This window comes from Nelumbo nucifera, chromosome 7 (assembly GCF_055504915.1).
Source record: "Nelumbo nucifera cultivar China Antique chromosome 7, China Antique-T2T, whole genome shotgun sequence".
Classification (NCBI taxonomy): domain Eukaryota; kingdom Viridiplantae; phylum Streptophyta; class Magnoliopsida; order Proteales; family Nelumbonaceae; genus Nelumbo; species Nelumbo nucifera.
This window is the reverse complement of record NC_142655.1, coordinates 4772032-4799725: the sequence shown is the minus strand read 5'-3', so window position 1 is coordinate 4799725 and position 27694 is coordinate 4772032. Positions and strand designations below refer to the sequence as shown.

Genomic DNA, 27694 nt, shown 5'->3' with positions numbered 1-27694 from the left:
AAGTATTAAGCCCAAGCCCGGCCCTAAAATTTGCGGGGCTGGGCCCGAGCCAGGCCTGAACACAAAATCCAGGCCCAAGCCCATAATTTCTGGGCCGGGTTGAAATGATCACCCCTAATTTCACTCATACAAACCTTAAAAATGGCCTTTTAATAAATTATCCTTTTCTCTAACAATTTATTAATGGAGAGGGGGTAAAATGTTGGAATCTCAAAGTAAGGCTTATCACTATCCTGCAATTACCGGTCTACTGATTCGGTTCTTCGGTTTTTCGGTTTTTTTATATTTATAATATATATTATATAAATATACGTATAATATATATAATATATTTGTAAATAGATCATTATAAATATAATATAAGTATATATTTATATATAATGAATATATATTTATATAAAATACATAGAAAATATGTCACATATATTAAAAATATTTATAAAATATACATATAAATATATATACTGGTTGGTTCGATTAACCATCAATTTTTTTATAGGTGAACCGAAAACCGAATCGGTCCTTCGGTTTTTCAAAAATTCTGAATCGAAACCGAACTGGCTAGTTCGGTTAACCGCATTTTGCGGTTCGGTTTTCTTGATTCGATTCAGTTTTTCGGTTTTTCATGGATACCCCTACCCGCAATAGACTTTTATCCTTTTCTTTTCTAGTTCAGTTCCTATCTATTTTTTGAGTCCGGATCCAAGGAAATGCTCTAGATGCATGGTTCCAATAGTTGTTGGGACTAAATTTGAATTCTTATTTTTTATCTTTTTTTTTGCTTGCTTCGGGAATCCCATTCCTCAAACCCATAACCCCCCAATGATCCCAAATTTTCACAAGTTCACATTGGCACTAACAATCTACCGTGTATTGAGAATATCTCCCAATGATAAATATCAAAGGTGTTTCCAATCTACGCTGAGTTATACATGTGGGACACTGATGTGATTTCAATCTTCACTACAATCAGCCAGTTGGCATCTTGCCAGCTTGACTCAATCCAGATCTCCTACCCACAATAATCTTACCAAGATAATGAATGGCAACATGTAAGTATAAATGTTCTCAATGTGCGGCTGATAGGAGATCCGAACACGACTTGTCCCTATTTTTCATCGTTAAACCCGCTTGGCTAGTTGATGGGTGAAAAATGTAATTAACTCTGTGAGAAGAAGAAAAATGTAAATCTTGGTATGCGAGAGGGGTAGAATCAAATTTTATGTGTTATTTTTTTTGGTAAATTACAGACAGGTATCCTGTATTTCGGGGGTAGTGACAGATAGGTACCTCGAACTTTTAATTAAAACACTTGAATACCCTAAACTTTCAAAAATACACTTAAATTCATCTGTTAGTATTTTTGAGATTATTATATAGATTAAATTCATCATTATGGAGAAAAGTTCGATTACTTGATAATGATATAAAAAAATACACGAGAAGGATACTTTTGACATTATACAATGTTTAACTGACGGAATAGACCCAAGTGTTTATTTTTAAAAGTTCAGGGCATTCAAGTATTACATATCTGTCACTACTCCAAAGTATAAGGTACTTGTCTGTAATTTACCCTATTTTTTCTTTCTTTTTGGTTGAAAAAAAATAAATGAAATTAGATGATCGAAACTTGAAATATCCAGCCGCTTACTGACGTTGTAGTTAGCCTCCATTTGTTGAACACTAGCCACTAGCCATGGAGCGAGGGAAGGCATCCAAGAAATCTTCTGCTATTTCTTTGCAACAATTCGTCTCGATCATGGCTCCCTTAATCGATATGGAAAAGGTCTCTCTCTCTCTCTCCCGTGCGATATCTTTTGCTTATTCCAAAGGCATATAACCTTTTCAACAACGAAAAAAAAACTAATTTTCCTCCCTTTGAGTGCATTAAATAACTCGGGTACTTCAAGTTTCGAAACAGTTGGAGGATATGTTTCTCTGGTTCTCTTGCATATTTCTGTATGAATCAAATAATGCCAGGTATTTATTATTTACAATTCGACCACTCACCCTGGTTGAGCATTGGTATCAGAATCTGTTCGGTGTTAGCAATTAGTAGTCTCAATAAATCAATCGTGAAAAAGAATGGGAATATTGTCTTTTCTTTTCTTTTTTTTTTTTAATTTTCTCTAGACATTTATTTTGGTTGATTTAATATTTGGATTTTGGAATAAGCTGAAATATACTCTTCAATGTTCTTTGATGGTTGCTAGGAGGCCGAGATATCCGCCTCTATCACCTCAGGCTCATCGAGGACCCTGGATACTGCTCAAAAGAGGGGCTCCACCATTCTCAATCTAAAATGCGTAGATGCTCAGGTTGTTCCATTAAAGAGTTTTAGTTTAATTTCACTTTTCAAGCTTTAGCTCCCGAATTGAATTGATAGTTTCCCTTTTTGTTTGTCACTTTCCATCAGACAGGGCTAATGGGTAAAACGCTTCTAGAGTTCCAATCTAATAAGGGAGATGTTCTTCCTGCTCACAAGGTAACTCATTGTCCTGTGTGTGTGTTCAATTCGTCTACTATATATATATATATATATATATATAGAGAGAGAGAGAGAGAGAGAGAGAGCAATTATGCTTCAATTGACAGATTTTAGGGGCTATTGCTTGGGTATGATGATAAAACCTTGGACTGACAAGAGCGAGAATGCAGGTTAAAGTCTGAGAGTAGCCAATTTGTGCAAGAAAATGCCAAAGGTTAGGTCCATATCCAGTCCATCCTTCCCAAGGCTCTGGATAGCCAGGACCAACATTGGGTAATGATCCTTTTTGAGGGAGCTGTTAAACTTTCTACTTCTTTTTTATTTGAAATCTATTCAAACTGAGATGAAAAGAAACTGAAATATGCTAAAAGAAGAAAAAGAAAGAAAATAATTCCAAATCACATCAGAGTTGAGACATTGATGATCTAGCAAGAAGAAATCCTAATTTCTAGTTTTGTTTTTTTCCCCTCATGTGTCTCCATCATTTTCTTTTTCTTTTTCTTCTTCTTTGATCTGCTTTATTCCAGGGGTGTTAAAGGGTTGTGGTTGATGTGGTGTTTAAAAGCTGCCTGGAACAAAGTGATGATTCATTTATGTGGTACTATGGAACTATGAAGAATGTATAGATGATTCATTTATGGAGTGCTTAGGAGCTGCATATCAAAAAAATGATTTCATTAATTTCTCATTACATTCAAGTCCAAACTTTATCATTAAAAGTGGGTTCATTAAATAACATCAATTGGATTTAGAATGACTAAACTTTAGAATTTAAATAGATAAATTTTATTAAATTTTCCTTTCTATTTTGTTCTGGTAATGGCTTCATTGTGAGGGGCCGTTTGATAACAGCTGACATTGCTGAACTGAATTACTTATTCCTTTGTTTTTTACTGGATAATATAATTAAATAATGAAATATTCAAGGCCCCTAAGTGGTGGATTATGTGTTCAAAAATCAAATTGAGATGCCACATAGCTTCCAAATTTATTAATTGATTAACACATTTCTTCATGTTTTTCTTATAGACGGGTTCTGAATATTAGGGTTTCTCTTTTTGTGTTTTAGTTCGGGACTCATGATGTGGTTATTTTAAAGCCAAACAAAGCTGATTTAGGATCTTCTTCCCTTGGACAGGGTGTAGTCTATCGACTAAAGGTATTCCCACTTTTAAATTAATTGATAAATAATTGCATTACTTGGTACAATTTATTCCCATTTATCTCTGTACCTGTTCCTCACTTGGATTGTTAACTTGTTGCCACATTAAACAGGATTCTTCAATCACTGTTGCTTTTGATGATATACCAGAAGAGGGACTAAACAGTCCTCTCCGTCTTGAAAAGGTTGCAAATGAGGTATATGTTCCGCTACAAGTTTCCAAATCATTCAATTATTTTGTTTCAAGTAACTTGATGTTAGTATTATGATTGTGTTTTTCTTAAACTAGAGTGCAAGTTCATTTTTTCTTAGGATGTACATTATGGTATGGTTTACAGCTTTTTTTTTTTTTGTTTGAAAAGTTCATTTTGTAGGATAAGGTTATTCACAAATTCAAGTAATGTTGATTGATTGATGATACTATGATGGTGTGGTTTTCCTCTTTTTTATATATGTTTGAGACTTTACAGAAATAAGTCCAGGAGGGAATTGGATACCCTTTGATTTTCTCTTATTTTGAAAATGAACAAACAACATGTCTTGTCATATCATAGAAATCTGTTTGTATGTTAGATCCTTAACATTCTTCTCCAGAATGTGAAGCTTTATTTGATTTTCTAAAATGCCCTTAAAATAATTAAAAAGGAATTATTCTAGGGAATTTCAACCAACACTGTTTTCTAGTGAGTTTCACACTTCATACTTACAAAAGAATGCTGAGAAATTAAATGGATTATGTAGGTGACATACCGGAGAATGAAGGATGCCTTGATACAACTGAGCAAAGGTGTGCAAAAGGGACCTGCTGCTGATTTGGTCCCTGTATTGTTTGGCGAGAAACAACTTGCATTCTCAAAGAAGGGTGTCTCTTTTACTCCATTTAACTCCAGACTTGATCACTCACAGGTTTTTAAGACCTTGGCTCTCCTTGATTTATATTACTTTTAATATTCTACTCCTGTAATTTAGGCACTCTGTTTATAGTTACACTTATTCTACTCAAAGTTCATGCAAGCGTGTTTCATTTGTTACAGTGAAAAGCTCTCAGTATGAATAACTCTTACATTCCATATTGGACTAGTGTTAAACATTGAGAAGATTCTATTTTGCATATGGAATTTTTCTTAGCTGTATAACCAAGGTTCAAAGTACCGATATGAATATGATATGGGGCATATCAGGCATATTGTATCATTTTTCAGGGTCATTGATACACTAAATCTTGAGAATTTGGACATTTGACCACTTTTGAAGGGTAATACCTTTCCTAGAGATGCCCTGCCTCAGTTTTCAAAAAATAGTTTTTTTTTTTTTTTTTTTTTATAAATTTTCCAAGTGTATCACCCCTATGAATTACTTATCGAACTTTGAGCAGTACTATCATTTCATATATCCTGCTTGAATAATTCTTTTTCTCATTCAACTGACTAGAAATCCTGAATGGTACCAAGTACCATTACATCATGAATATGTTTTAAGAAAGGGTTTTTTGTTTATTTTCAAAGCAATCATAGGAAAATAGAGATATTTATTCATATACATTAACTTCAGTGGGAGCCCATTTTGCTTATAATTTTATCTGGCTTATCCTTGGCAAATTTTTCAAGGGATATGGAACTAACACAATAAGTTCTTCCCATAATTATCTTGGCTAAAATTTGGAATTTGATGCTTTTGGTGTGGTCGCTGTTCATAACTTTTCTGTTTTATTCACAATATAGAAATTTCATTAAAGATAAAAGATGGTGAGAGAGGCTAACAACACAGTTTGATAGTCTTACAAAGGTGTAACAGTGGAATCAATTCAGAAACATCTAAGTCACCATGCCAGAAAATTACCTGCACACTAGTTTAGGGTAGTCATCCTCCATACCTCCTTCCTTATAACTCAAATAATCCAACCCTAGCCATGCCATTCTCTGAAGTAGTTGGTCCAAGAACGCAATGGAAGAAGCTGATTATTATGAAAGGCAAAACTATGTTATCCTCTAATAATGTAAGTTAGATGTCAAGGGTAGCCCTCTATTATCCATCTGATCACCTTCTGAGAATCCCTTCTATTACCTGAACCGAAAGCTTGTAAAAGTCTAAGGCCATGAGTAAGAGATAATTTCAGATACTGTTATTGATAAAATAAAAAGAGATAATTTCAGACAGATTGAGTCTCCTATGCCAATAGGGCCAGAGAACTGCAGTAGAATTTCTCCCTCAATATTTTTCAGTACTCCAATGGTAGGTGGCCCAGATTGCCTAAAGAGCATTGTCAAAATTGAGGGTGTACTTTTCCTACCCTTTGATAGCAAAGTAAAATAAGAAATATCATTGAAGAGAAAAGAAGAAATTACATGAAGATATTGCTGTGAAGGCCTTAACACAACAAAAGAAACTTCCTGGAGGAGACAATTCAAAAGAAACAAGAATCTAAGCATCATGTACCATAACGTCTTGAGCTGACCGAAGATTAGACCCAAAAAAGCTCTATTCATATTTTTAAATTCAGGGTTTGCCACCAAACAGTCCACAAAAAAGATGGCCAATACCAGCCACTCTTCTTCTGTCATCTCTCATTTTTCCTTCAAAAGTTCTATTCATCTCTTTCTATCAGCCCCAATAAATTGCAAGACAAGAAAATTTGAGCTTTCTTACTTCCAGAAAAAGATAGCCATAAGTACTTGTCAAAAAAAAAAAAAGAAAAAAATAGCCAAAGGGAGAAAATTTTATGAAGATGAGGACTATAAACTGGTTTTTTTTGCCCTTTTATTCTATGTATCTCATGTAAACTGGATTCATTCTAATTTTTCCAGAAAGAAGCAATCTCAAAGGCCCTCTCCTCCAGGAATGTATTTCTACTTCATGGGCCTCCAGGAACTGGAAAGACAACAACCATCGTGGAAATTATCTTGCAAGAAGTGAAACGTGGATCAAAGATTCTTGCCTGTGCTGCTTCTAATATTGCTGTTGACAACATTGTTGAACGGCTTTTTCCTCATAGGTATCATGGGTTTTAACTATTTTATCAATAAATTTTCTGCTGCCAATCAAAAAAAAAAAAAAAAAATCATGGGTTTTAACTATGTCAAAAATTTCTTCCATTCCTTGGAGTTTATCCTCTAGTTAAGAAATGTGTGCTAGGAATTTATGATACTTATTTTGTAGCTTGCTGCGTTGTTTTCTTTTACTGACCTTAATTCTGGCAAAGGCTTTTTTGGGCATTTAGGGAATATGTTGCTTGTTTACTTTCATTTTTTATTTTTTGTTTTTAATCTGTTTTCTTTTGGTTTCTGCCACACTTTCACCAGATCTTGCCCATGCCATACCTTTTTTTCTTTGTTCTTTTTCATAATGGCATTGGTTGTTAAAAGCAATAAATTCTAGTTTAACCTGCAGTTTTAAATCTGTTTTGTGGTTCTGGCATACTTCATCAAGTACTGCCTGCATCATGCTTCTTTTTTTTTTTTTTTTTTTTTCTTTTACAGAATGTTAATGGCTTTTAAAGTAATAGATTCTAGTTCAACCTGCATGACCATTTCTTGGTTAATGGTAGAATCTCGGGCTGAGAAGCATGAGAACATGCGTTTGGTTCTGAGGGGAGGGGGTGCACTTTGTGCTAAAAATTGCTAAAGGTTTGATCCACATCTGGTCCACCCCTCCCAAGACACCAAACAACTGGGACCAACATTGGGTAATTGCCTTTTTTTTAGTTCAACCTGCATAATTTTAGCTATCGTTTTGTATATGTGGAAGGTATTCCTTCACCGAAGAAAGTATTTTCAGGCAGTAGTGCACCATGGTCCTCCTAACTGTTGCTTGCTGAATAAATTCTGAGCAAGGATGCTTCCATTTGGTTTTCTTGGCTCCACTCATCATCACCAAATGGACGAGTAGATTTATCTTATGCAATTCATGTCTTTATGTAAACATTCTTTGAAACCTGTGGTGTTTGTTACATTGAGCTGTAAGCCTTAAGATGTATTACTAATATGCTCGACCCATTTCCTTCTTAGGGTAAAGTTGGTGAGGTTGGGGCATCCTGCACGTTTGTTACCTCAAGTATTGGAGAGTGCACTTGATGCACAGGTATAATGCCTACAATATTATGAATACTGTTGAAACACTCAAACACTATCCACATGCACATTTTATTCTGTACTCATGGTTTTCATCTACATTTTTTATTTTTAATGTAAATTCCACTTGACCACCTAATTAATAAAAATGTGTATATGTATTTTCTTGTGCTCTCTCTCTCTCTCTCTGTTTATGCATACTTTTGGGAAAAGGGGTGTACCATGTATATATACATTTGTGTATGACATATTTTAGATGCTCATAATTGCTTTTCAATACACTTGTTTTATTTTTAAATTGGATTTATTTAGTTTCTGTTCCAGTTTCTTCACATCCTTATTTTCTTGTCTATAAGGCTTTACAACATCTGAGTATGCATGATGCATGTCTCCTTGCATTGACCTTGCAGATATAGGTTTTGTTTGGTTCTCCACATGTAAGGCTTTGTTTTAAATGTAACTGGTCACTGATTCTCATCCTCATTAATGCTAATTCGTCCAAATGGCTTTTCGTTATGCCTTTCTTTGACATTTATTTGTACTTAGCTTTTTAGTTGACCTTTTAGGTTTTACGAGGGGACAATAGTGCTCTGGCAAATGACATCCGCAAGGAAATGAAGGTAAAAGTTCAGAACTGAACCTTGGAATTTGATATACTTGAGTTATTTTTAATTGAAGCCAAACTTGCTAACACTGACAAGCTTGTTTTAGGGTTATTCAATGACAGCCAAAGTGGCTGAACTGAATGGTTTATTGCTCTGTCAGTTGAGACACATCAGAGCTGCAGTTTTAGGCATTCAGACATTTTCTTTTTGATATGATACTGCAAGGATTAAATACAAAGTTAAGCTTATGGACAAATGCCTTAGAAACAAGAGGTTTTAAAATAAGTAGGACTAAACATAGTATATGACATGTAAATTTAGTAATAATAGGACTGTAAATCAAGATATGCTTAAGATTGAAGATCAAGAGATAACTCAATGTGACCATTTCTGGTACCTTGGTTCAATAATTCATAACAAGGGAAAGATTGCGGAGGATGTCACCCAAAGAATTAGAGCAGGATGGGCAAAATGGAGGGTGCATCTGGACTTTTATGTGATAGGTTAATATTACTTTTCTTAAAAGGAAAATTCTATAAAACAGTTGTAAGGCCAGTTATGTTGTATGGAGCAGATTGTTGGGCAGTCAAGAAACAACATTTCTAGAAAATGAATGTGGCAGGAATGCGGATGCTAAGATGAATGAGTGGAAAACTAGAAATGATAGGATTAGGAATGAAGTTATTTGTAGGAACCAGGGTATCTCTAATAGGTGAAAAATCAGAGAGAGTAGACTAAGATGGTTTGGGCACATGCATAGAAGGCCACCAATTGCAGCAGTTAGAAGAAGTGATCTTACACATTGAAGGGGCTAGAAGATCTTGGGGTAGATCAAAAAGGGCATGAGTAGAAGTAGTAAGAAATGATTTAAGCACTAATAATTTAACAGTGGATATGGCTTTAAATAGAACAGATTGGTGAAACAGGATTCATGTAGTCAACCCCATATAGTTGGGATAAGGCATGGATGATGATGATTAATAATTTATTATCGTACATCTTCATTGGTTTGTTTTCCAATAAATCATTAGTAGCATTATTAATGATTTATCATCGTACATCTTCATTGGCTTGTTAACCACAAAACCCATTTCCTACATGAATTGTCAGCTATATCAAATATCTGCCACTTGCCCTACATTTAGCTTCTGCACTTGATATGGCAAAAACATCTTCTGCATTGCTTCCATGTTCTACTAGATTTTCACCTAGTAAGTCCTATTCATCTCAACCTCCTGTCCTACAATGATAGTTTTAAGTCAAGTTGGTAACTTGTGGACTATAATTCAAGATGGCATTCTGGGTCTGCGGTTTAGTAACAATAAATAAGTAATTAGTAAACTAGTGTAACAAAGTTAATTTGGGAAATCTTATCTAGATTTTGTGTATATTTATTTCTTCCCATGAAGCTTGAATTGTTTATTTGAAGTTGGAACCCCAAAGCTATCTTGGTTATATGCCAAAGATTGTATGCTCTTGGGTGCAATGTAGATACATGGGCACGGGCTTGTATACTTGTTTTCTTTCATTCTTTTATTTTATGAGTTGAACTAACTCTTAAATATGGATTGCTTTCTCTACATGCCAAATGTTAAGAAACATCAAACATTTGTAGAAGATGTTAATATGTGCTAGTGTGCTACATCACTCAATATACAATATAACAAATTATGTTAATCCAACCATTTGGGTCAAACGGGTCAATACATGGTGTCAAAGTTAAATAATATTTTTTTAAATGGAAATAAATACAAAAATTTACAAAAAGTAAAAAAAAATTGAGCACATATCTAATATTTCATATTAAAGAAAAATGTGCATGATAAAGAAGAATTGTTTTTATTGATGATGGGAATCATCATCATCATCGTCTATGCTCTATCCTAACTATATATGGGGTTGGCTACATGAACGAGAATTCTGTATTTTATTGATGATAGAAATATGTAGAGAACACTGATGTGGACCCCACTGCTGTGGTCCCCACTGTGTTCGTATGGCAGCATAGCATATGTTTTGTTAATTATGTTGGTACTAGTTGGTAGTTATTGGTAGTTATTTCAGTTTGTTGTTACAGCTTGTTATTTCAGCTTTATTATTAGTTTATTTGCCATGTAAGCAATAAGGGCAATTCAGCCCTTTTACAATTAGTCAACATATATAAATATTAAGAGTGGGTCGGCAGATCATTAAGATCAACCCTCTCTTTTTCTAAATCCCTTTGTGTGCTTCTACTTTTCTCCCTCTCTTCTTCTTCTTTTCTTTTTCTTTTTGAATTCAAGACGGATTGTAGTCTTGATCGACTACTTGGTATCAAAGCAAGGATTAGGGTTTCTCATGTGAGTCTGATCTAGCCAACCACATGAGAGTTGCCTAGGGCTGGAAGATTAAGAGGATCCCTTTTCGGCTGATTCTTGGAGGTTATCAGAGACTGTAGCAGCTGTCCAAAGAGTGGATTGTGTTCTTGATAATCAGGAAGAATCAGAGGAAGATAAAGAGTCGGCGATCAGTTTCTTTATCAAGACTGAAGGTGGCGATCAGAATTTCTGTTCAAAACCTAAAACTGGTTGCAGAGAAGGAGGTCTTATGTTAGTCCAATTAGATTGACTACATGAGAATTTCCTAAGTTTAGAAGTTTTTCAACAAAGAAGGAGGATCGGCTGATTCTTGGAGGCTACTGGTAGTGTGCGGCTGCTACTAAGAAGATTGTAGAAGGCTGGGAGAGTTCCAGTAGTCAGGAAGAATTAGAAAAGGCTTCGGATCCCCAAGATTAGGGTTCAGCATCAGACAGAAGGTGGCGGCCAGAGATTTTCTTTCATAAAGTAAGTTTTTTGCTTGAGAATAACCTTGAAAGAATCATCTTGATCTATTCTGAGAGGTGCGGCTGGAAAACCTTTTTTTCTTTCTAGGGTTTTGAGAGAAAACCGTAAAAATTCAGAACTGTTGTTGGTTTCAGATCAGATTTTGAATTGGTTTCATACAGAATTCTGTTTTCCTTATTCTTTGGAAGACCTAGGCCGGCTGTTATCAATTGTTTAGGTGCTATTTTCTATTACAGTAGCTTCAAAAGTTTTTTATTGTTAATTCTTGACCAAGAATGGAGTTCAAGAATCAGGGGGAAGGTGTTTTTGGGACTAGCAATTCTGGTAACATGCCTGAGAATGCCTTTCAGATTACAGCTGTGAAGTTTGATGGATCCAACTACTTAGAATGGGCCCAATCGGCCATGATGGCCATTGGGGGTAGAGGAAAACTCAGCTACTTGTTGGGAGATGTGAAAGAACCAACTAAGGAGGACCAAGCGTATACCAAATGGGTTCAGGAGAACTATTTGTTATGACATGGCTGTGCAACTCTATGCAGCCACATATCAGCCGGAACTATTTGTGGGCAAAAACAGCCAAGGAAATCTAGGATGTCATGAAAGAGACTTACTCCCAACCCCTTAATGTTGCTAGGGCCTATGAATTGAAGTGTGAGGTTAATAACCTTAAGCAAGGAGAGAAACCAGTCTCGGTTTACTTTTCTACTTTGAAATCTTTGTGGCATGAAATTGACCACCTAGAAACACTTGAGTGGGAAAGTCAGAAGGATGCACAGACTCATAGAAAGCAAGTTGAAACTAATAGGGTTTTTGAATTCCTAGCTGGTCTGAATCCTGACTATGATATTGTGAGACAAAAAATACTAACAAGGGACAGTGTGACCTTATCTCAAGCCTACTCCTTGGTGCATAGTGAAGAGACTAGGAGAAAGGTTATGATGCAACATCAGTCTGATATGACTCAGAAATTTGACACGCAGTTCACAGACTTACAGCAGAAAACATTAACAGTTGGTCGGTTCTTCGAGAGACCGCCGGCTCTCCCAAACACTCACAATATTCTTTACTCAAAGAAAAACTTGCCACTCCCCATCCCCCAAAGCCCCTTCTTATACCCTTTTGATAGCATAACCGACTCCCTCTATAAATGCCCAGCTGGCCTAGTTATAAATGCCCAAAAACTCTTCTTTTTTCATAACTGACATAGCTATAAATGCCCCAAGACTCTTCCTATTCCCTTCTGTCCTCCATAAATGCCCCATGTCTAATCATCTCCCCCTTATGCTGCCTTTTCTTTCTCCTAGCATAGATAAGGTTAACTGGGGGCCTGTCATTACCCGCCGCCCAAAGTCTAACCTTGTCCTCAAGGTTAAAATGAGGAAATTGGTCTCGAAGTAAGTCAAAAGGCTCCCAAGAATCTTCAAAATCAGGCACGTCCTGCCAATGAATAAGCACTTCCAACCTGTAACTCCAGGCATAGTGGATGGACACATACCGCGCACGGCAGCAGGATAACGGAGCTTTGCAACTCTTCCAGTCTCTGAATAAAATTCCTTCTTTCTTTGAAAGCTAGACCTTTTCAATCTCTTGGCTGCTACCCTTGTTCCATCAGGAAAAAACCCACTATATGTGCCACCAGTCTTGGCATTTCCAACAAGACGGTTACCTTCACTGAAATTCTTTGTAATTGGCCTCAGTTCCTCATTGCTGAAGACTTTCCCTGATGGGGTAACTGATGCAGATGTTGATGGATTAGATGCTTTGTGAGACCTTCTGTGCCTCTTGCTCCTCCTGTATGCAAGCAACCAAATTACAACAGCCAAAGTTGTGCAAAGGATCATCCCACTAACAGTTGCAAGGATGATAAGATACTCTTTGTGGCGGCGTAGGTGGTAGCATTTCTTCTCTATATCAAGCATACAGATGAACTCATGAGAGCTGTTGCATCTCTCACCCACAAGGGGGCCTGTCATTAATGCCTTTGCATGATGAATTGGAGCAATTGGAGTGAAATGGTGCCCCAGGGGAGATGGACTAATTCCAATGTGTTGCATTGTCAAACCACTTCCAACTAAAACCACTTGTAGAATTGAAGCCTCTTCCTCCAACCCAGCAGCCTCTTGCTGTATTAGTGCAGAGTTTTCCAGCAAAACTTAGTTCCTTGGCTGATGTCAGTGCTGCCAAGTGCCCATTATAATCCCTACATCGGGACTCTGATTCATCCCAATAACTGGAGTTTTCTATCAGCCCAAAACACTTGCTCTTATTTGGACTGATTACTGGCAGGTCTCGTAAGGGAGCAGAGAGCGCCTCGAATTGGCGACGATATTCCTTAACAATAGAAGACCAATGTAACGAGAAGAGCTGCTCCTGTAAATTACCCTCTTGAGTCGATCGAAAACGTTCAAGGAGGAGCTCTTTGAATTCTGTCCAACCACGAAAAGGTCGCCGACCATCTTCCCAGTAATACCATGCCAATGCATCGCCCTCTAAACAGACAACCGCAGCTTGCAGATGCTCTGCCGGAAGCAAGCCATTAATCTCAAAATAGCGCTCCGCGCGAAAAAACCAGCCATCAGGATTTCCCCATCAAAGATAGGTAACTCCAACTTCCGAGGAAGTGAATCAGAAGTATGTTCCGGGACTGGCATTGAAGAAAACGTCGGGAAAGCTGCACTCTTCCATTTGTCAGCCGCACGACTCGATGCGACTAAAGGAGCAATGTCAGTAGTAGACAAAGGAGCTGAATAGGCATGTTGCTGAAGCAACAAATCAAAACGTTTCACCAGATCTTGAACGCCTCTTTCCAGAGATTGTACCGAGTTCTCCAGGGACGAGATCTTCGAAAGTCCAACAGCTACCTTATCTGGATCGAGTCGCTGAAACTCATTGCGTAAGCCATCCATCTCCAAACGAAATCCAGAATGCAGAGAAGACAGGCGTTCTTCGAAATCCTCCACCTGCGATGTCACTTCCTTAGCTGTCACCATGGCCGAGGAAAGACGGGCTCTGATACCACTGATATGACCTAGAAATTTGACACGCAGTTCACAGACTTGCAGCAGCGTTCACACACTCGAACATCAACAAAAGAAACTAGTATTCATTCAGCAGAAAACATTAACAGTTGGTCAGTTCTTCGAGAGACCGCCGGCTCTCCCAAACACTCACAATATTCTTTACTCAAAGAAAAACATGCCACCCCATCCCCCAAAGCCCCTTCTTATACCCTTATGATAGCATAACTGACTCCCTTTATAAATGCCCAGCTGGGCTAGTTATAAATGCCCCAAAACTCTTCTTTTTTCATAACTGACATAGCTATAAATGCCCCAAGACTCTTCCTATTCCCTTCTGACCTCCTCCATAAATGTCGCATGTCTAATCATCTCCCCCTTATGCTGCCTTTTCTTTCTCCTAGCATACATAAGGTTAACTGGGGGCCTATCACAGTCCTTCCCACCAGCCTTGGCAGCAGTTAAACCTAAGTCTGGGGTTGATACGGAGAGGGATATAAAGAAGGAAGATAAGCGGGATCTAGTGTGTGAACATTGCAAGAAACCTAAGCATACTAAAGATACATGTTGGAAGCTGCACCCTCATCTAGTCCCAGCAAAACTAAGGAACAAAAGGGGTAATGCCCATATGGCTGTTAATATCGATTCTGCATCCTCATCGGGCACAAAAGGCACGCCTCTAGACACCTTAGCTGTTGTTCAGGCTGCCCTAACTCAGTTGGAAAAGGAAGTTGGGAATTCAGCTCAATCATCTCAGTCATCATCAGCTCCTTCCACATCAGCCTTTGCTCATTCAGGCACTCGGGCCTCAGCTTACCATGCTTCAGCTCCAGGTAACACTGAACATTGTTGGGTAATAGACTCAGGTGCATCTGACCATATGACTAGCTTGCCATCACTGTTCACTACCTATCACTTATCTTCTGGTAGAGATAAAGTGTCCATTGCTGATGGTTCCCTCGTTCCCATTTCTGGCAAGGGAGACATCAAGTTGTCTAATACCATTTCCTTATCTTTAGTTCTGCATGTTCCTAAGCTTGATACTAACTTGCTTTCAGTCAGTAGTATTACAAAACATCATAATTGTTCAGTAACTTTTTTCCCTGACCGATGTATTTTTCAGGACTTGGAGACAAGGAAGGTGATTGGGACTGGCCGTGAGACGAATGAGATCTATCTACTTGGAGAGAGTTCTCATTGGGAAGATCATGAAGATATGAAGTCTTTTGTTTCTCAGTCTGTTAGTCAGGTTATGCTTTGGCATAATCGGTTAGGTTATTTATCTTTTCGATCTTTGAAGAGTTTGTTTCCAAATTTGTTTGAGTCTGTTCAAATGTCAAATTTGAGATGTGAGAGTTATGAGCTTGCAAAGCATTGTAGAGCATCTTATTCCTTGAGTAATAAAAGAAGTAGTAATTCTTTTGATGTTGTGCACATCGATGTTTGGGGCCCGTATCACATCCCTTCTATGGGGGGGTACAGATATTTCTTGTTGTTTGTTGATGACTATACCCGTTTTTCTTGGGTTTACCTTATGCGTTCTCGAGATGAGGTTCCTGCTCTAACCCAGATATTTCATCAGATGATTTTAACCCAGTTTGGGGTCAAAATCAAAATCTTCAGATCCGATAATGCGAAAGAATACTTTACCAAGCCATTGGCCTCCTATCTGCTTGATCATGGGATTATTCACCAGAGTACTTGTCCTTATACACCACAGCAGAATGGGGTTGCTGAGAGGAAGAATAGGCACATATTGGAGTTGGCTAGAAGCATTATGTTTAACTTCAATGTGCCTATCCGTTTCTAGGGTGATGCTATTCTTACAGCAGTGTATCTCATTAATCGAGTTCCTTCACGGGTTCTTGACATGAAGCCTCCCTTTACCCTTCTATACCCCGATAAAGAATTATTTACTATTCCCCTTAAAACCTTTGGTTGCACTTGCTTTGTTCAGATTCTTGGACCTCATCGTTCCAAATTTGATCCTAAGGCCTCCAAATGCATTTTTCTCGGTTATGCACAAACTCAAAAGGGTTATTGCTGCTATGAACCTACTTCTGGGAGGAGATTTGTCTCGATGGATGTTACTTTCTTTGAGGAGGTACCCTATTACCCTAGGGTTTCTCCTCAGGGGGAGAGTAGTGAGAGTGGGGTTAACTCATCAGAAGTTCCTTTACCTGTTCCATTGAGTGATGAGGGATGTAATGGGGAGGGTTGTCAGAGGTGTCAGGATTTGAGAGTCTATTACAGGCGGTGGAGGCAGGTTGATTTCGGTCATCAGCAATCCAGGCCAGCCCCAGTTCCTTCTGCGGATCCAGATCCAGGTACCACAGCCCCTTTATCAGATCCAGGTCCCCCTGAGATACCTCCCACTGTTGCTACTTTACCTCCTTTGGATGACCTTGACCTCCCCATTGCAGTCCGTAAAGGCAAACGGCGTTGCACCACATCCATAGCTCACTGCATTTCCCAGTTTCTGTCCTATGATCGCCTGTCCCCCTCTTACAGGTCCTTTCTCACATCCATTGCTGATATTCCTATTCCCAGAACAGTGCAGGAAGCCTTGTCAGTTCCTGAGTGGAAAGATGCAATGAAGGTTGAAATGGATGCCCTTCTGAGGAATAATACTTGGGAGCTAGTTGACCAGCCTAAAGGAAAGAAACCGGTTGGATGTAGATGGGTATTTACTTTGAAACATAATGCTGATGGTTCCATTGAAATGTATAAGGCCCGGTTAGTTGCAAAGGGCTTTACTCAGACTTATGGTATAGACTACTTGGAGACTTTTTCTCCAGTAGCAAAGATGACCACTATTCGAGTTCTGCTATCCCTTGCAGCCAGTTATTCTTGGCCCTTGTTCCAGATGGATGTTAAAAATGCCTTCCTCAATGGAGACTTACAGGAAGAAGTCTACATACAGTTACCTCCTAGATTTTATGATGCAGAGACAGGTAAGAAGGTTTTCCGGTTGAATAAAGCCTTGTATGGACTAAAGCAGTCTCCCAGAGCTTGGTTTGATAGATTCAGACAAGCCCTTGAAAAATTCGGCTATGTACAGGCCCAGTCAGATCATACATTGTTCATTAAAAGAGTGGACTCTTCCTTGACTTTGCTTGCTGTATATGTGGATGATATTGTAGTGACAGGGAATGATAACAGTGAGATTGAGTCTCTTAAACAACTCCTTCATCAAGAGTTTGAGGTGAAAGATCTGGGAGAGCTACGATACTTCTTGGGTATTGAGGTTGCTAGATCTAAACATGGGATTTTTATTTCTCAAAGGAAGTATGTTCTAGATCTATTAGCAAAAATTGTAAAGTTGGGTGTTAAGCCTGTAGATACACCTATTGAACAGAATCACAAGATCAGTGCAGAGGGTGGAGAGCCTCTTGAAGACAAAGCTATGTTCCAACGGTTGGTTGGGAAACTCTTCTATCTTTGTCTCACACGGCAGGACATCAGTTATGCAGTCAGCGTTGTCAGTCAATATATCCACTCTCCTAGAACTACTCACCTCCTTACAGTTGAGAGAATATTAGCATACTTGAAGAGATGTCCAGGTAGAGGTATATTATTCAAGAATAATGATCACATGAATATAGAGGTCTATACAGATGCTGATTGGGCTGGGAGTGTTGATGACAGAAGGTCTACCTCTAGATATTGTGCCTTTGTAGGAGGTAACCTTGTCTCCTGGAGGAGTAAGAAACAAAGTGTTGTTTCTCGTTCTAGTGCTGAAGCTGAATATAGATCCATGGCTAGTGGTGTGGCTGAAATCCTATGGCTGAAGTCATTATTTGAGGAGTTGGGTATTGCTTATGAGAAGCCCTTAATGTTGTATTGTGACAATCAGGCTGCTATTAATATAGCTCATAATCCGGTACAGCATGACAAAACTAAGCATATCGAAGTTGACCGACATTTTGTCAGAGAAAGGGTTTCGTCTCAAGAAGTGTGTCTCCTGTATATCGCCTCCAGCATGCAGCTTGCAGATCTTCTCACCAAGGCTGTTCCAAGGAAGAAATTAGAGGCAGACCTATGCAAGTTGGGAATGACAAATATCTATTCCCAACTTGAAGGGGAGTGTAGAGAACACTGATGTGGACCCCACTGTGTTCGTATGGCAGCATAGCATATGTTTTGTTAATTATATCAGTGTTAGTTGGTAGTTATTTCAGTTTGTTGTTACAGCTTTATTATTAGTTTATTTGCCATGTAAGCAATAAGGGCAATTCAGCCCTTTTACAATTAGTCAACATATATAAATATTAAGAGTGGGTCGGCAGATCATTAAGATCAACCCTCTCTTTTTCTAAATCCCTTCGTGTGCTTCTACTTTTCTCCCTCTCTTCTTCTTCTTTTCTTCTGAAATCTTTTCTTTTTCTTTTCGAATTCAAGACGGATTGTAGTCTTGATTGACTACTAAATACAATGAAAATTTTAAAATGGTCCCAAAAATGAAATTGGCAGGTCAACAGTTCAACTTTTGGGGTCAAATGTGTCAACTCTTGATGTCATAATTAAATAATAAAAGAAAAAACAAAAAAAAACAAAAATATAAAAATTTTTTAGAGAACATTTGGGCACATCTCTAATATTATATATTCATCAAATTAAAGAAAAACAAGTGTGGTAATAACGATTATTTTTACACATAAAAAAATAGCATTTGGACACATTATTACCATCATCATCATCTAAAAAATTGAGACATGCAAAGCACGTGCACATTTGCTAGTACTTACATATATAATCATATCATCTGAAGAGTCTTCCTTACACAGTTTCTGCTTGAATGTTTTTTCCTGTTTCATTTTATTAGGCTTTGAATGGAAAACTGTTGAAGGCAAAGGATAAAAATACAAAGAGGGACATCAGGAGGGAGCTCAAAGCTCTTTCCAAAGAAGAGCAAAAAAGGCAGCAACTAGCAGTCACAGATGTAATAAAAAATGCAGAAGTGGTACTGACAACTTTGACTGGTGCATTTTCTCGAAATCTTGAGAACACTTCATTTGATTTGGTGATTATTGATGAAGCTGCCCAGGCACTAGAGATAGCATGCTGGATGGCATTGCTGAAGGTATATGCATTCCTTTGGATGTATACTTTTTATGTATGTAGACTCATATGCACACATACTCATGTATCTACGTATGTATAAAAACATATCTGTGTATGGCTAAATGGGAGTATTTGAATTGTCACAATTGAAATTTGGTAACCTTAATTTCCTCTTCTTTTGAATAACTTAAAGCAATCTGATTCTTTAATCCATATTATCTCTACACTTGTAAGTTGAAATCTGTCGTTGTCAGAGGATGGGAGAAGAAGTTTATTGAAATCTATCAATCACTAACATTGCAAATTCATATTATATTATCCAAAAGAAGAAATAGCTACATATCAACTAGGGGTGCAATTGTATCGAGTTCTAATTGAATAGTTCGGGCTTGAGTTCGATTCTAATTGAGTGCGAATCTCAAGGTAAGCTCAATTAGTTATTCGAACTCGAGCTCGACCAATAAAATATTGGGTTGAAAGCTCGCAAGCCTGGCTCGATTTTTAATATTAATATATCATATATATTTATAAAATATAAAAATATATTCCTTTTTGGGCTTTCAAGCTGAACTCAAAATAATCAAATATTTAATCGAACCAAGCTCGAAGTGGAAAATAGTTTGAATCTAACTCGAACTTGAACTAGAACCTAGTAGTATTTTTAGTCAAGCCAAGCCAAGACATGTCAAAATTTGGCTTGGCTAAACTCATTTGCACCCCTAATCTCAACAAGTTGCAGTTAATCACATGAATCCTGTTCTTCCATTCAACTTCACCTATGATCACGTCTTCTCTTTAATCATGATTGGAATCCTATCCCTGTCCTATTACTGATTGCTGAATTTTGGGTCTTCACTATAGGGAAAAGTAAAAGACCCATTATAAAAAAAATTGTTACCTTTCTCAAAAAAAAAGAGAAATTACATTATCTATAAATAAAAATAGAAATTTAAGTGTGGTCAAATATGCAAACAAGATTTACACATTCCTATGTGACAGATTAAATCACCATGACTCACTGTACTTTTTTCTTTATCAATAACAATCAGGTATTTTATTAATATGTTAAGAACAGTGTACAAATATGATGTGCCATGTACCACTTGTCGTAGATTAGCTTTATTACTTACCTACCCCTCTAGTTTTACAATTAATCCCCCAATGGAACCGCTCCCAAAAATAGTTGGTCCTCATACTTGTCTGGCCAAGGAGTAAGCCATACTATTGGCACATCTAAGTTTCAATGGAACCTTACATTCAGTTCAGCTGCCAATTTTCTAACTTCCTGCATGAGATACCTATATTTCCAAGTTCTCACTGTATTATTTCTACATCGGCCTAATGCTACTTTTGAATCATCCTCTACCATAATATTCATGAGATACCTATATTTCCAAGGTTTGACCCATTCTCACTGTATTATTTCTACATCAGCCTAACTTCCTTCAACTGCTATTATTGCAGCTCCTAAATACTCCCTCAATCCCTGGGTTACATGGGTTACATGAACTGCAGCCATCAAAGCTCATCTTGATGAAAGGATGTTTAGGAGGCATCCATGGAGTGACTACTTGTACTCTTGTAGAAGAGTCAGCATTAACTTGCCAACTCCTTGTGATATTGGAGTTTGGAGAAATAAGTAAAAGCTAGGCATAGATTTTACCCAATATCCCACCCTCACCATAATAGCCTTCATCAATGTTTTCTCAGTTTGGTTCTTTTCTTTAAAGATTCTTGCATTTCTTTCCTCCTAAGTTGTCCATAGATGCTATGGTATTTTACCCCTTTTTCTTGGCAGGGAGAAAAAGAAAGGCTGGAATAGGCTACCTATTGGAGAGATCCACTTGCAACAAGTAATGCAAAAAATACAAATGGATAGGAGATTAGTAAGTGTAAGGTAGACTACCCACATGTGTGTAAGGTAGTTTCCCAAAACGCATGTTAGGACATATACACCAGTTAGGCCTTTTCTTTTGAAGATGCTCTGCATAATTTTATCATTTGGTCGCATTGCCCTTCTAGCCCCATCAGTTGGACATAATTACTCCCTTCTAGTGCAGTAGTTGTTCTTTGATGCATGCTCTGTGCTTCGCTAAGGTTTGGTGGAATCTCCTTCTTAGAGGATCTATTGTAATGCTAACTTTGCATTTGGAACATGCTAGACCCACTCCTCTGTGTATTTCATATCCTCCTGCTGTTGACATTGCCAAATCCAAATGTCATCTTGGTAATAGTATATACCTTTACATATTTTGCCAAAAATCCAACATTTTCATGTCAGTACTAGAGATCATGTAACTCTTTTTTCCTTTATGAGCAACAGTAAAAGATAATTAATTGCTGTAAGGGGAGTCATTCAACTTTGAGTTTGTGGTGCTAGTATTATATTGTGATTTTGCTCATTCTGAAGTTTGGGAGTCCTTTAACCACACATTCCCTTGGGGCATGTGGGCCAGCACATCTTTTCAAAATGTCTTGCTTTTCTTTTCCTTTTTTAACATACTTGACTGTAATTGACAAAAAGGAAGAATGTGTAACTGGTCTAAAATAGTTGGGAGAAGGCTTTCTTGAATTGATAAATAGAAGAACCCATTTGTTATACAAACATACATTAGACACATGTCTAGTAGCATATGAGATGTGTATCTATTCAGGGGGTGCAGACTTAAATGGTAAAAGTTCAGCAAATGCACTTTTCAGGGTTCAAGATGTATACTTGCAGGAGATCATCTTCAGCTTCCTCCAACCATACAGAGTGTTGAAGCTGAGAGGAAAGGCTTGGGAAGAACCCTTTTTGAGCGCCTTGCAGACCTGTATGGAGATGAAGTCACATCTATGCTCACTGTTCAGTACCGCATGCATGAACTTATTATGGATTGGTCGTCCAAAGAACTATATGATAGTAAGGTGCCCGCATGTCCATATGTTAGCTCATCAGCAAATGCTACATCTTATATTATGAGTAATCAGTTTACATAGTACATTATGGTTTAAATTGTAGTGATCTGTATTCTTTACAGATTAAAGCCCATTCAAGTGTTGCTTCACATATGCTTTATGATCTTGAGGATGTAAAGAGGACATCTTCAACAGAACCCTCACTTCTTCTTGTGGACATAGCTGGGTAGGTAGCTTGATGATGTGCTTATGTTGGTCTAGATCCTACTTGGTAACTGCCGGATTTCACTGACACATGTACAATGTATAGGAGGTGTACGTGGTTATCAAGTTCTTTTACTTTGTTTTATCCAATTTGAAATGGCACAACACGATTGTTTAATTGACCCCATATAGTGGGGACAAGGCATAGTTGAGTTAAATTGAGCACTTGGTCTGATCCAATTTGTTTCAGGTGTGACATGGAAGAGAAAAAGGATGAGGAGGACAGCACAATGAATGAGGGTGAGGCTGAGGTTGCTATAGCTCATGCTAAAAGACTTGTTGAGAGTGGGGTCCGATCTTCTGATATTGGAATTATCACCCCTTATGCTGCACAGGTTCAAAACCCACCTTATTTACTTTATTTTTTGGTATCTTATTTGCTGAGAAGATTTAAGATAAGGAAAACAAGAATAAGCAAAGATCTTTGACAATAATGAGGATCTTTGCAAGTAATCATGAAATTATGAAGAATGGAAAGGAATCTTAAACCAGATAGATTTTAAAACATCTCTTGTTCAAAATAATAACCGTTTTTCCTTGTTTATGCATGCCAACACCATACCAATTAGTGTATCCTCTTTCATTCTTAATGCAAACTAGTCTAGGATTGTGCAATGTTGTCCTATAGGTTGTCTTGTTGAAAATGCTGAGGAGCAAAGAGAATAAGCTAAGGGAGATGGAAATCTCTACTGTTGATGGCTTTCAAGGTCGGGAAAAAGAAGCAATTATTATATCCATGGTCCGATCAAACTCAAAGAAAGAGGTAGTTATATGTAGGTACCAGATTTGAAATTTTTATTGAAGTAATATCGCATGACCACAATAAATCTTGAATTTCCACTTGAAATGCAGGTTGGGTTTCTAAGTGACCATAGGCGAATGAATGTGGCTGTAACACGAGCAAGGAGACAATGTTGTCTTGTCTGTGATACTGAAACTGTGTGTGGTGATGGGTTCTTGAAGCGTTTGATTGAGTATTTTGAGGAGCATGGCGAGTATTTGAGTGCATCAGAGTACAGGAATGAATGAGCCAGCACCACACATGACTTGATGATGTTACTAGACTGACCTTGTATTCTATTTACTACTCAGGAAGGCCTTCATATGTTCACTTGGTCAGTTGTTGGTCAGACTAGCTCCACATATTGGGCTCTGTTTTCATCATGGATATACACCAAGGTGAGCCTGCCGAATTCCATTTTGCCATAGCATCCGGAAAGAACTTTATGGTGATTATCTGCATTTCTGAACAGGAAAAGAAAAGGAGAGGGTCATAACATATAAACAACGTTGGTCTCATTCTGAGTTTCATGGAAATATTTTTCAAGTGCTTCAACCAATAAAAAATGACAAAACTGGGATCCTTTGTTGATCGACACTATGCTAAGTTATTACATTTATATTCAGGATTAGATCTTATTCTACAAGGTTTAGGAATTCGGTGCTCTCTGTCTAATTATTTGATGCCCATATTTTTTATGTGTTTGGCTGTTTGCAGACTCAATAATTGGATTAGCTTTGTTCTATAAGTTGCTATCTTAGCACAAAGCAACTGTCCAATCAAACACACTTTTCCATCTATCTTCCACTTTTGCCATAATTTCTATGATCCTCCATGAGAGATGGTTCTTGGTTAGAGGGCTAGGTTAATCAACCCACTTGACTTTTGGACCATTTCCCGCCCAGCTGGCTGTCTAAAGATTTGAACATTCTATATCAAGGAAAGGGGACAGGGAGGAGACCGGATTTGCTCCTAACACCAACCTCACAGCACATTCAGCCGTGCTTTGGGAACATCTACTACTGTATATGTATTGTATTATTCACGGGGCAATGCACAGCTCCAATGTATTGCGAGGATGGTGTGAGGAGCGATCCATGAGGAGCAAATCCAAATTCACAAGCGAGAAACGAAATGAAAAACTTCTCAGTTCTCGGTGCAAGCTCTGTTACCTGAGAGTCAAACAAAACCAGCACATACAAAAAGTAAGAGTCCAAAGGTTGCTTTTTTTTTTCTGGGTGTTCAGTCTCGGAGAGATGGAAGAAGCGTTTTCAGGAATGGATGCCTAAAACTCAACATGACTCCGAGCACCCGGATCTGATTTGTGGTTCTTCAGTTTAATTTTTTTTTTCTCCCGAGGAGATGGTGTCTCCTCTGGGTACCCGGGTCTCATCCTAGTTTAATAGCTGTTTGCCTGTTTCCACTTTTGTTGTACTACTAGAAGTGGAAAAGCAGTGATTAAAACCTAATAAATAGACTGATAACTTGTTTGGGAGGGCTTCAGCTTTGATTGAGCTGTGTTGACTATACCTCTTTGAAGAACTATTAAAAAGGAGTTCGGATTTGCTGACCACAATACATTATTGACCACGTTCATCCAGAAAGGCAGAAGCCATTGCAGGAAGGGATTTTTGGACTGCAATTCCCCTCAGAAATTTGAATTGCAGCCCCCTCCTAGTCTACTAGTAGCCCCCCCTCCCATAAACTGCATCTGTTCATGGATTTGGCATCAATCCACGGTTAGGATTCAGTTCACCTCTCGAGTGGAGCTCTAGATTTCTAGGGATGGACTGAACGGTTAAAACCCCTTGCGGGAAAGCCTTTCCAAACTGTCACCGAGTCTTGCATTGAGTCAAACATTATACTGGGAAACAGGCACGCTGCACACACACACATAAACACACTATCTCACTATCTCTCCTTGTCAGAGTCGGTGACACGTAAAATAATAGCTGAAACCTGGGAGATCCTATTCCTAAGCCTGGAATCCCATGGGCTTAAGAAATTAGAACCTCTACAACCAGTATCAGTCTTTTGCTTTCCTTAGAACCAGTATGACTGAATCTTTACAACTATCCAGCATGTATAGAACCATTAGCGATGACAGTCTAGTCCTGTCTTAGTTTCATTCAACAGAAACTGACACACTCTAAGAATAAAGGTTGGCCAATTACTTTTCTTTTGTCCTTTTTCTCCCTATGAATTCTATCCACCAAAAGCTTAAAACTAGAAATTACTACACCAAAATTAGCTGGCACTTCAAAAGTTCCAAATAGAACTGGGGAAGGTCAACTCTTCGTGTATATCAACCTGTATGCCACTGTTTACAGCTCCTTGATTACCCTCTAATCCATGTATATCGACCAGTGAACCCCAATTGAAAGTCTGCTCTCCAAAAGCTGTTAGCCCATCGTCTTCAAGCAAAGATTCCGGCAGTGGAAAGCTTCCCAGGGTGTCGCCACCTTCTGATCCACTACCTTCTTTTAGTATACCCAATTGCTGAAGAAACTCGTGTAGATCAATCTGAGGCTTCTCTTCACGACCCCCTAACAACTGCTCGGATGAAAGCATGGCCTCTTCTTGCTTAGCTAGTGAGTTTTCTATGTAGCATTTGTCTTCTGTGATAAAAAATTCAGAATTCGAGTCAAAAGAAGATGAAGATGAGGAAGAGGGTGGTAGTTGATTAAGAGAAGAAGAATTTCTCTTGAGTTCTTGTAGCCTTTGATGAATGGCATGAACATTGTGTTGCGCGTTTATATTAAGTAAGTCACACGAAGGAAACATGGAAATGAAATTCTTTGATGGAAACCATTTAAATTGGTTGGGTTTATTAGGACTGGAGTTGGGTTGAAGGTGTGGTAGGTTAAGGTAAGCTTCGGGACCATACAACCTCCTTGCAGCTTCGTCGTAGGCCATGGCAGCCTCTTCGGCTGTTGAGAATGAACCCAACCAAAGTCTGGTTCTCTTCTTGGGCTCTCTGATCTCTGCAACCCATTTGCCCCAAGTTCTTTGTCTAACACCACGGTACTCACAAGACGCGTTCTGAGGGCCACCTTTGCCCCTTGTGGGACCTTTCTTCCATGGCTTCAATGGACCTTTCCTGCAACTTTCCATGTTGGATTTGGATTAGAGAGTTGGAGAGAGAGAGAGAGAGAGAGAGAGAGAGAGAGAGAGAGTATAGGTGGGGGAGATGGGAGAGTACACAAATGGTGTGTGAAGGGCGCGGGTTATGTAGTGAGTAAGAGTGCAGTTTGGTTTAATTGTTGTCACGGTCTGAAAAAGCCTTTTCAAGCACATGTAACCGTTGGAGAATGCGTTGGAAATCTTGAGACTTTGGTTATATATATGTATGTATGTATCCAGCTGTTGTATGATGAATAATGAAATATTTGCTATCTTTATTTTCATCTTCATCTTGTATGATCATATGGTGTTTGATGTGCATCATCCACATGTACATGACATGGTGCGCATCTTGTTTTAAGCATAAATGAGAAAATTTATGCCAAATTATGAAGGGCCCTTGTGGAGGACATGTGGCTACATAAGTAGGGTCTTGAGATGTGATCCATCTAACCGGTCCCACCTAGTAGAATTAGCTATATAAAGGCAGAGTAGGGATTGGTGGTTCCTGATACATATCTCTTCACGTTTCACTGTCCTTGCTACACGTGACTTGTGAATTATTTCAAACTAGGCGAATTAGAAGTCAGAACTCAGAAGAGGATGCAGTTGTATCAAATCAGGAATGGAAAAAGGTATCTCCGCTTTTTTGTATCAAGGGACCCACAAAACTTGCCACGTGTAAGAATATGAGATTTCTCTCTCCTAATTCTAACTCTCGAATAATCATCTGGACCAAAAAAATCAACCCTATGTGAATATGCTTTATTATGTTCGTTTCAAGTTAGCCCAAAAAATATGCAAAATGTTTTACCCTTAGGCCTTAGCCTCTCTCTCTCTCTCTCTCTGATTCGTCACATGAATGTGTGATAATATCAGGATAAAGCTAATGGGTATCGCGAGAATCAGGTTGAAAATGTCAGGAAAACATGTGAATTAAGGCTCGTGAAAATGGAAAATGTTGTGAGGTGGTCCCTTTGTCCAACTGAATGCTAGCCATACGTACGCAAGGCTTGCGAACTCTTCGAAGCCACCATTAAGATTCAACTCATGTGCCCTCCATTATATGAAGTGTGAAGAAAACAAAAAGTTCTCTCTCTCTCTCTACAAAGGAATCATGTGGACTAGCAATCTCTGGAGTCTTTGTACATGTCAGCCATGTATATCGCACTGTGTATTTCACCTTTTCAACCTTATAATCCCATTCAGCTGTGACGTGTAAAGATCATGCAACAGCCAACAGGTTTTCAAACCTGTTACCCTAGAGAGCATAATATCATCTTCTATCTTCATAAACATAACCAATATTTTGCAATTGCTTAGGAAAACGCTGTAAGCCAAAGGTTGTGCTGCCTATCAGCATTCAGCAATCAGTATTTCATCTGTTGGGATTGTAGG

The 27694-nt window shown here is 38.2% G+C and overlaps 1 protein-coding gene and 1 pseudogene across 7 annotated transcripts; one reads left to right on the top strand and one right to left on the bottom strand.

The window, feature by feature from the left end:
* The first annotated feature begins 527 nt into the window (after positions 1-527).
* On the top strand, positions 528-23829 carry LOC104597465 (DNA-binding protein). 7 transcript variants are annotated; one of them, XR_735204.3, is made up of 16 exons: positions 558-1789; positions 2217-2321; positions 2420-2488; positions 3561-3650; positions 3767-3850; positions 4395-4559; positions 6458-6645; positions 7658-7730; positions 8287-8340; positions 18992-19249; positions 21931-22137; positions 22251-22354; positions 22583-22727; positions 23021-23155; positions 23245-23571; positions 23646-23829. XR_735204.3 is itself a non-coding variant. In XM_088891867.1 (15 exons), the coding sequence occupies exons 1-15, from the start codon at positions 1700-1702 to the stop codon at positions 23259-23261; spliced, it is 1794 nt and encodes a 597-aa protein (XP_088747993.1). In that variant the 5' UTR covers positions 528-1699; the 3' UTR covers positions 23262-23408. The 7 variants fall into 7 exon arrangements, 6 of the variants coding, with proteins under 6 accessions (XP_088747993.1, XP_088747992.1, XP_010257315.1 ...); XM_088891867.1 differs by lacking the exon at positions 23646-23829 and having other exon boundaries at positions 528-1789; positions 23021-23165; positions 23245-23408; XM_010259013.3 differs by having other exon boundaries at positions 23245-23829.
* Positions 23830-24894: 1065 nt separating this feature from the next.
* On the bottom strand, positions 24895-26864 carry LOC104597466 (dehydration-responsive element-binding protein 2F pseudogene; annotated as a pseudogene).
* Positions 26865-27694: the final 830 nt, after the last annotated feature.